Below are 10,400 nucleotides of genomic sequence, written 5' to 3' on the forward strand. Positions count from 1 at the left end.
AGGCATTATACTGGAGTTAACTGGATTCTATTTTGATTTTTAACTTTTAAGTAAGTTAAGTGGCAGCATCTCTTAAGTGAATTAAAATTCCCTTTCCCACAGCCATTGACAGGTAAGTACCTTGTAAATTCCAGTATGGTCAAGGGATCGTTACAGTTGGGAGTATAATAGTTAAATAGGCAATGAGTGCTCAACTGTAGCTTCTTTTTTTGGTGCGTGGCAAATAGCATGTCTCCTGATTTTTGTCACTTTCAAAGTCTGAGATACAACAAGTGCAAAGGCAGATCATAGTTCTGCGTATGTAGGACGGGGGTTGGTTTGGGTCTTTCTTTGAAAGGGTGACGTTACTTCTTCATCTCCTCTCCTTCAATCAACTTTGAGGTGCTAAGCCATTATCTGTTTCTGTTTCCAAGTTTTTGTCTGTATTACCACAATGTTGACTGAAATTAGAACAGGAGAAATACCTTACCTGATATTAAATCATGTTCCAGCAACTCAATTTTGACAGTGACACGCTTCTACTTGTGTGATGTAGTTGTTTAATATATATGTGTTTCCCCGGTGGGTTAATAGATGTGTTTTATTGTCTGTTAAATGCTATAACAGCATAAAGTATACAGGACACCTTAATCTGTTGAATAATTAGCAACTCGTTTATTTCTTGCCTTGGAAAAAGACAGTTGGATAAGCTATAAGTAAAAGCTTCAAAAACATACATTTTTATAGCAGGGAAATGAATTCTAAATTATAAATTCTGATTGTTACATTGATTATTTTTGATCTAGATAAGTTATGCTGCTATAAATATATTGTCTAGACAATTTCTACAAGTTACTGAAGCGAAGTAGTCATTCTTATTACATCACAGTAACTAATAGATAAAATACATGAATTATCTCCAAAGCAAAGACAAGCAGTCCTGATTTTCCATGAGATCTTTCTGACCCTTTTCAAGGCAAGAGGGAGAGGGTCAAGTTCAAGATTCTTTTTGTATAACATATTCCTAGCATGAAAAAAAGTATTTTTATCTATATGAAAGTAAGATTTCTCTCTCTCTCAGCACACTATCAAAAATGCATTTCTTCTTATATGAAGACTGAGACACATAGGTTAAAGTGTTCAGTTATCACTAAATTTGTGTGATTTCGTTGTCATCTTCCTCAGGCCTTTTAAAAAGGCCTTAGCAGAAAGGCAAGTCCCTGCATGCTGAAGTTGGGCTCTTGCTATATACCTGTCTTAAAAACACAAGTGGATACCCATGAAACTTCATAGGGTGATCTGAAGATTAGGAGTTGCATAGAATACTGAAAGGCAGGTGCGTTTGTGGTTCTAAAGACAGATACATTTAGTTAGAAGGGCTTAATGAAACTTGTGGGGTGAAAATAAATAGGAACTAGGCAATAAACTTCTTGAGATGTTTCTACTATGCATCTTTTAGATTCTACATTTCCATGCAAAATTTCCATGCAGAAAAGTGATTGAATATGTGGAATGAAAACTGAAGATGTTTTCTCTTTGCAGGAATGGAGGGGCTCCTTATGATTCCCAGAATGGCTCTTTTTCATGTTTGTTTTGTTAAGGCATCAACCTTCCCTTCTGCATTCAGACTCGGAGCCGACTGGAATCATCAGATGCCTCTTTGTTGCCTTTAAGGAGGAAGAGAATAAGCTTGTACTTTGAAGAGACTGAAAAGCTTAGTTAATCAGCAGCAATCCTCCTGGTTGTAACTCTATCCAAGACATGGTTAAGTCTTTGTTATTTTATTCTGTAAAGTCTGTATTATTTTATTTAGTCCTTTTTATTAATGTAACACGTATGCATGTTTTCCTTCATCGACAGAAAGCAGCCCAGCTGCTGTTGCCAGTATGTTGCTCTTCACGCCGCCCAAGAAAGATGCTTGGGCTGCCAGCCAGGAGTTGTGTTATGCTGTTGTAATTCTGCCCCTGTCAGTGGCGTTGGTTTGTTTGCACTGGATGGCTCAGGTACAGCAGAGACGACCTAAATATTTCCCCTTTCAGCTAGGTGTAAAAGAGGAAAAGGAGAAAATGAAAGACGGAGGCTCAGGAGCAGAATTTGAATGTTCCTTTTCCTCTTTACGAAGTAGGTACCAAGGAAAGCAGACTTTCTAAAACTCCAAATAGGTTCTCTTCTTTAGTCTTTACTGAGACTGACTGTTACAGTTATTGAAAATTTTAGTTGGTGGTTTGATGTAGATATCGTTTGGCCTATCTGTGTGCCTTACTACACAGAGATTTGGATTTTTCTGAGATCAGGAACTGTGGAGCCCTCAGCTTTGTCTATCAAAATATGTCTTGATTTCTGAAACATGCTGGCAAGCATGATCTCGGCTCTTCTCAATTACCTGGGAGATCTGTAAGGACAGGAAAGATGGGAGATGGTGAACCTGAACCCTGGAGTGGTGCTGTCTGGCTCCAGAGTTTCCTTCAGGCGTGGCAGTGTTGGCTGTGGTTATACTGTCTTTGTGGGCTGCACCTCTGAAAGAACACCTTTGTCCTTGCATGAGCTGTCGTGTATTAGGTTGTATCCATATCACTCAGGGCTACTGCATTTTAATGTAGAACTGTCACTTTCTGAGGCATTTTTTCAGCTCTCTAAGACAGTGTTTTATATTTCTTGGCATTCCGGTTCAGAGAATCTGAAATAGAGATAGTGGTGAACTAATAAATGTGCGTTATAGGTCCAGGAGAGTTGTGTAAGGATATTGCCAGCTAGGATGGTACTGGTGAATTTGGCAATTCCAGTATCCATAGAGCTTGTCTGGGGCACTGTTGTTTTGCTTTTCTCTGAACTGTATCCGAATCAGCTTTTGAAGAGGACTGACTGACTGACTGACTGCTTCAGCAGGGAATGTGTCCATTGTATGAGAGTTCCAAAGACTTTCGTCCTGGAGTTTAAGAAAAAATGGGACAAAACCGGCAGCTTGGGTTGTGTTAGTAGAAAGTACTGCAAATCACAAAGGTTTTTCAGTATCAAGTATTTCTTCGAACGTTTTTCAACATCTAGGACAGTCTTTAGACTTGGAGGGGGGTAGAATCTTTCAGGAAGACATATGCTTTCTTTTTTGTATTTTATATAACAGCCAACTGTTACAGATCTTTTTAGAAGTACATATTTCTTTTCAATAGCAGCTTTTTTATTCTCTGATGAATCAAAAATAGAATAGGTTTTCTTTCTGCATTTTAATTTTGCAATCCATGCAACTATATTGGGTGCACTGAACATATTTTGGTCAGTATAAATTAGCTGTGTTACAACAGCTAAATCTCTACAATTGAGTTTTCATTTTGAAGTGCTTGCTCTCAGCTGGGTGTGTTATATATATATATATGTATAATTTCTAAATGGAAAATCAAAAATGCAGGTGTTTAAAAGTTATTACTTGGAGAAATTTGAGTGTTTACTCTTACTTTTATTCTCAGTAAAATTTACTCTGAAACCAGCTATTAAATACCTGCCTGTATAGACTTATTTTCAAATCGTTGCATGTAAGTTCTTTAAGTTACTGCTGTATTTTTGTACTGATGGAATGGAAAGTGCTCCTTTTTGGCCAGGTCTGCGTGTAAAGAATTTTTCCTTGATCTTGTTAGAGCAGTAAGTTCTGTGCTTCCCCCCCCCCTTTCTTTAGGTTGGTTGTGGTTTGGGTTTTTTTGCTACATAATATGTGTTTGCAGAAAGTTGTGCTTTTTGTATTTTATACTTCATTTTATGCTAAAATTGTAACCATTAACTAGGCACTGGGTTTGGGGTTTTTTTTCATATGGGAGGCTTTAGGTGCTTATCTTTCCCAGGGTGTTGAAGTGCCATTTCATTTATCTGGAACCCTTTGATATAAGGAGTAGCTGACTAAAAATAATCATGTGCTGGGTCTGCTTTGTGGCATACAGAAAGTGCTGGACTGATCACCAGACTATGGTGTGCTTTCAGAGTGGTGAACTCTTGACTGAAATCATACAGCAAAACAGACTGCAGTCCCTGAGAGGTTTGTGTAGCATGTGTTTACAAATGAAAAACTAACAATAATCTTGCAATAATCTTGTGGCAATGGATAAGTACTACAAAATTTGGTTGATATTTCTCCTCCTGCTTCTAAACTATATCTTTTTCTTCTGACTCTTTCAGACTATGATATTAACATTTAGTCCCTGGTAACATTTGTCAAAGCAGTCTTTTTTTTTCTTGGTGTTCTGGTACAGTGTGTTACTCCTTCTTCCCTCCCAACTTGCCCTTTAATTACAACCTGTCACAAGAACATCTGTGATAGTGAATGATGTGTACATAGCAACCCTGATGGCTAGCCCGAAGGGTGCTGGGAACGGTACTGCTCAAGCTGTCGTGTTATGAGACTCTTTGCTGCAGACAGTCTATAAACATGTGACGTGCCTGGTATAATACATTCAGCACACTTGAAAGCTGTGATTTTACTCCTTGGAACAGGGTAGTAGAAACATTTTGATAAATGCTCCAATGTGTATTTTATCAAGGTGCTTGATGGTACTTAAAGGAGCAGTCCTTTTATGCTGTTTGTATTGAGAGAAACACCAATATGGGGTAAAATGTTTATTATTTGCCCAGATTTGATAGGAATTTGCTGTGATCTTGTCTATCTTTGAAAGCCTGACTTCTTGTATCTGCATGAAAGAGTCTTAGCTGACTGCTTTCAAATGCAAATTACAATTCTCTGGCTCAGTTATACTCACCAGGAAGGGTGTTTTATGTGGAATTGATTGATGCATTGCTTAATAGAGGAGCAGTGTTTCCAAAGTCTTCACCAAAGCCATCACGTAGTAGTAATTAAACAAGTTGCTCACCTGTTCATCTTTTCATATATAATATTTGCTGTGTAAGTAGCAAGATAAATTTACATGATAGATGCAGCCAGTAAAAACACAGTAACTGAACTTTCTTGGGAAGCACATTTTGAGGAAAAGGCACTTGATGCAGAAAGGAAAAACCTTAAAGTCTTGCAGCATCCCTTTAATCCTCTACCTCAGATAAGCGTAACTCTGTTTCCCCCAAGTAGTGCTGTTGTTGAAATGAAAACAGAAGCATTACAGAGAACCGTGATCCATTGGTGGTATGGGGAAACAGATATATCTCAGAAGTATTTGATAAATTTGAGAAAGTTTAATCACCTTATAAGTGACAGAGGTTCATTTCTATTTCAAATCAACCTGTATAATGGAAATTTAATTGTATCCTACTTACATGTTTCGATAAATCTCTCTTTAAAATGTAGGTGGTTTCCAGGTTACTAAGGATGATGTAACCCATTTGCTTATCTCCTCACCATGCTATTTTCTGTCTTAAGAGCACCTCTGTAAATTTGGTTATTTAGTGGACTACAAATCATGTATTCGGGTGCCTGTTATTAAACTTCTAGTTGACACTTTATGACAGTATTTATAAAGGAAATAGAGCCCACGTGCAAAGTCCAAGGTGGCAGTTTCTGCTGTAGAAAGTTTGTGGCATTAATTCAGAAGCGCACGTTGAGCTTTTTTGACACATGAAATTTTGCTCTTTTTGGATTGCTGATTCTTTTTCAACTTTTTAGGAAACATTAAATTTTTTATCTTTCTTAATTTCTTGGATTTAAGTTATTGATATTTGAACATAAATGAAGGTCACCTTGGGGAGGGAATCTATGTAGCTATTTCAAATAGCCCTTCCTCTCGTGCCCCTCCATCAGTGCACATGCCAGAAATAACACTTTTTGCGTGTTTTGAAAATCCTAGCTTCATACAGTATATTTTGGCAGGGAAAGATACCAGGTGGTGTTGGAACATTTCAGAAACATGGTGAACAAGTTCCCATTCTTGTTTGTGACAGACAAAATCCTCTGTCTGGGAGTGGAAGGCACAAACATGTACTGAGGAACAGAACTGTGAAAAGTCAAAGCATTAATTAGGAAGACCGCAGTGCTAGTAAGATGACTACTTTTAAATCTACTCTTTACGGAAAGTTAGTGTTTCTACTTTCAGTGACACAATGTGGGAAGGCAGAAGGTAAAACTAGGAATGTCTTTAATTGGATCAAATCCTATTACCCTATCAGTTAAACCTTGGCTCTTCTCTTTGCAGCGTGGAGACAGGTGTATGTGCAAAGCTCTTGGAGGCTGATGTTTGGAGTTTGATGGCAGCTCTCAGCTTATGGCAATGTATATGCCTCTGGGCCCCTGACTTGCAGCTAATTCCCACGGTAGTGAGGTACCAATAGTTGTACATTCCCTGCTCACTGGATTTTGCCCTGGCTGGATGTTCAAATGCAATATTTTGAGCTGTATTTGCAGCCTTTCTCGCTGAAGCTATGTAGACAACTGCAGACAGTTCTGTGACAACTTAAGAAAAAAAAAAAAGGCAGTTCAACTTGCGGTATGTCATCTTGTCGTGCTCTTGTGCTTTCTGCCTGTCGTTTACTAACAGCCACAGATTCTGCAGTGCTTGTTTTGTGGAGGCCCTGCAAGAAGCAAGTCCTCACCATAAGGTTAGAAAGTAACCTCTTGTCATATGCAAGTGAAGAGAATTTATTTCCAGCCATACCTTGGTTACTAAAGCAGTTCTAAAATACAGTGGGACACAGACCTTTAATCCTCAAGCCCTAAATACAAAGCAATTGTTTGCGTATTGTCTTTTCAGATTACGTGGAATGGTAGTTGTATTATGGCTAGGGCTTTCAAAAACTTGGAGCAGAGTTTACAGTTTATTATCGTAAATGTAAAATTATCAGTAGACGGAGTGGAACCTCTCCGTACACGTGGGACATTGTACTCAACAAATAACACACCGCTTCCTGTCAGTCTGAACGCTTGCTGCCATTTCTCATTTCTGCCAGCTATGAGCAGCATTGGTGTCCAAGACAGGGCTCTATCCATTAGTCACAGGTGGAGAGCGCTGTGAGGTGACAGATATGTACACATGAAGTAGAGATGTCTGGTGGGAGTATTTCCCTAGGCATAGATACTATTTTTGTAGCTCATGGTATGCACAGCTGAGCACTATTTTTGACAAAGAGAAATATCTTTGTCTCTGGTTTACTATACACCACATCTTTAAGGACTGTGATTATAGCGAGAGGTAGTTAGACTCTCCTAGTGATATCTCCGTGCATACTACACCACCTCTGCACAGAGAGCCTCTCTAAAAGCATGGCATTTACTTTTCTCATGAAAACTGGTATCCACATACGGTCTAACTTTACTATTAGCTGTTTTGATTGTTTGATTGTGGGGGATTTTTTCATTTGATCCTTTGAATCCTGCACTGACTGACCCAAACTAATGGGGGAAGAGATGATTGAACTTACTTTTGGTCGTCTTTAGGCAAGTACCTGAAACAAACATGACACCCAAAATGTCCTGACTGATCCACTGTGATGTCTTATTCTGTCTCAACAAGTCCTCAGTGGTTGCAGATCATGTACTAGTGGCTCACGCCCTGGTTGAATCCATCCTGAAACAGGGAAAGGAATGCAGTAGCTGTGTTTGACAGATAAGTGGACAGAAATTAATTCCTTGCGCGTATAAAATACCTTCAGTGTGAATTAAAATTCTGGCTATGGAAGGAGTTTAAAACTTTGCTACTTGGAGCTCTTTCCTGTTAAAGAGATTGTTTCAGGACTTGTACTTGATCAGGCAATCATCTAGTACATCTTGTTCTGCCTTAGTATCTGTTACACTACCAAGGGTAATTAGAAGGAATGCAAATGTAGAAAGAAATCCCATGTACTAAGTTTGGATGGGACATCTACTGCTGTTCTTGGGTTGTTTGTGCATAGTTAATTACTTGGACATCATGCTTGCACTGGGTTTTGGGATAGGATCGCAAATAATTTTAAAGGGTCAAAAAGGTAACTACAGATGTTTTACATGGCCCATTTGGAAGCACTCAGTGATTTTACAAACAATAATAATTTGCCATTCAAGTGTAAAGCAACAATCTGAAGGACTGGGATGGCAGGGTAGTCCTTCTCACAGCTATTGGAAATAAGGTTAAACTATTGTAATTTTTCTCGGAGTAATCCATTTTGGTGGCTTGCTTTTTAATGTATTGCAATCAGTATATAAAAGGCAAGTTTGACATGTGATACATAAAACATTGTTCTTTTTTGGATGTTGATATTTTGTTATATATTTTTTGTTATTTTGAATTTTTTTTTAATCATTATTATTACTGTTTTGATACACAAAATACTGTTTCTTCATCAGTGTAGCAACTTTTCATGAAGTTGCTACACGGAAACTGACAATGCCCATGTTTGGTTTATGGAATGAATTAATTGGGGAGAGAGGCTTTCAAGGACACGTGTGTGCGCTTGCACTGTGTAACCTGCCTATGGTCAGACTGGGAGGCAGGGGAGAGTACAGCTGCTAGACCCCCAAATTCATATCTGACATCTGTGAAATCAAGTCATGTTGGACCAAGTTTGACAGGTAAGCAAATGACTACACCGTCAAACTGTGATGCTTGTACACTTGGGAGCCTACAGAAAACAGCTGGGAGTTAGATTAATGCGGGGAAAAATATCTGTTACTTCATGCTCTGAGAGGGGTTCCAGTAATTACTCTGAGATGAAATAATCCTGTTAGAATGAGGTAAAATCCTGCCTAAGCAGACATAAATAAAGTTCAGGGTTATCATTGTGACACTTCCATGACCACCAAATTCATCCCAGCTGTTTCAACAGACAGGCCTGGGTTCCTGTGATGGACTAGTTGATACAAAGAAAGAACTTCTGGGCTCTGATAATAATTTTTTTTTTCTTTTGTTTAACTTGCCTTACTTAACACAAAGTTATTTCAGTTTAAGGACTATAATGCAGAGTGAGCTAATGATATATCTGTTTCAGTTTGCAGCTCATCTTGTGAAAAACAAGTACCCAAGGGTCTGCATCCTAGATGGAGGAATCAACAAGATCAAGCCAACTGGTCTCCTCACTGTTCCTTCTCCACAAATTTAAGTGACTGTAAACATTCAGTACAATCTGTCTGATTAGGGAAGTCTTACCGTACATCGTGGATATCCCAAAACCAAAGGGCATTACGGCATCTTCACTATCTTCACCAGCTATCCTGAAGATCAGTGTCTTATCCTGCAGATCTAGAGCACAGAAGCTTTGCATTTATTCTCTGATATAAAGCTTCAGTTGGAACAGATGAAAACTGTGAAGCTTCAAGCTTTCCAAGAAACCTCTTTCAGCGTTGATGTAGAGCACAAGTGGTTGAGCAAGTCTGAACACAAAGAGAGTAACTCATCCGGCATTTGGTATCTTATAAATATTTCTGCAGAACAAAATAAACTGGCACTTGATGGCTCTAAACTGCACTTAGATTATTTTTCAAAAGTATTTTACTGTGAATATGGAAAGTAACAAGCTGAAACTGTATCCTCTGTGTATCCTGTGAAAAAGTATGTTCTCTAATATTTTAAAGAGTAATTGCTGTATCTTGTGACCTACTTTCTTTTTGAGAAAGCATTTTTTTTTTTTCATCTGGATTGGAAATAAAGATGTGTCCCAGATTGGAAGTCACTGTTAGAGCTGCTGCTGAGTCAGTCCAAACTGTATCAAATCGTGCAGAAGCAGAGAAAGCCTACTCCTTTGTGGAAAATTTAACATTCTATTTCTGTAAACACAGCAAGTGCAACAATTTCTGAAACAACTACATTTACCAGAAACATAGGCTTTTGATAGTACTGTGTCTTTTGACTATAGAAATAATAGTGCTTTTCTATTTTGGAAGCTTACGCCTTAAAAGAATCAATGCAATTTTAATTTTCATATGAAAACATCCTAGAGTAACCACTGTTGTGTGTTAATTGGAGGTGCAATGTTCTATTTGGTTCTCTTCTCCACTCTTTCAGCTAGTGCTGTCAAATTATTTTTTTTAAGTCCTATTTCTTAAACATGAACTTTAAAACTGACAGATCGAGACAGCAAACCTGTTTCTAAACTAAATTAGATGCAAGTGCTGTAGATGAGTGAAAGCAGGCTTCCACAAAGGGTGTAAGGTGACTGTGCACTGGAGATGTGGAAATTACTTTGCAATAAGAAATGAAAAGTATTGAAAGCACCAACAGAAAAAAAGAAACTGGCATCTCTCTGTTGCTGAGAAGCTAAAAATAAATTTGATTCAGATACCACCTTTCAGGAGATGTGGAAAAAAAAAAAAAACACCCTAATTTCTTCCCCTCAAAATTTCAGGTTAGCTTTGCTTGCATGTCAGGTCCGTTATTCTAAAAACAATGAGGGGGGAAAGGAAAGCTGGGAAAAGAAAAGAATCTGTCTTCAAGAGTGCTACTTCAAAATAGTACCTTTAATCCAGGAAAACCAGTTGTGATGATAAACTTTCAGATTTTTCTTTCTACGTTTTTAAAGTTTAGAAAATA

General features: G+C 38.1%; 1 protein-coding gene across 3 annotated transcripts in view; it reads left to right on the forward strand.

Moving 5' to 3' along the window:
• TBCK (TBC1 domain containing kinase) overlaps positions 1-9,537 on the forward strand; it is a 101,615-nt gene extending 92,078 nt beyond the window's left edge. For all 3 annotated transcript variants that reach the window (XM_074147484.1, XM_074147485.1, XM_074147486.1), the window contains one exon: positions 8,863-9,537. In XM_074147484.1, coding sequence (XP_074003585.1) covers positions 8,863-8,973 — 111 coding nt within the window. In that variant the 3' untranslated portion in view covers positions 8,974-9,537. The remainder of the gene's footprint in view (positions 1-8,862) is intronic.
• The last annotated feature ends 863 nt before the right edge of the window (positions 9,538-10,400 follow it).

This window comes from Numenius arquata, chromosome 5 (genome assembly GCF_964106895.1).
Source record: "Numenius arquata chromosome 5, bNumArq3.hap1.1, whole genome shotgun sequence".
NCBI classification, from domain to species: domain Eukaryota; kingdom Metazoa; phylum Chordata; class Aves; order Charadriiformes; family Scolopacidae; genus Numenius; species Numenius arquata.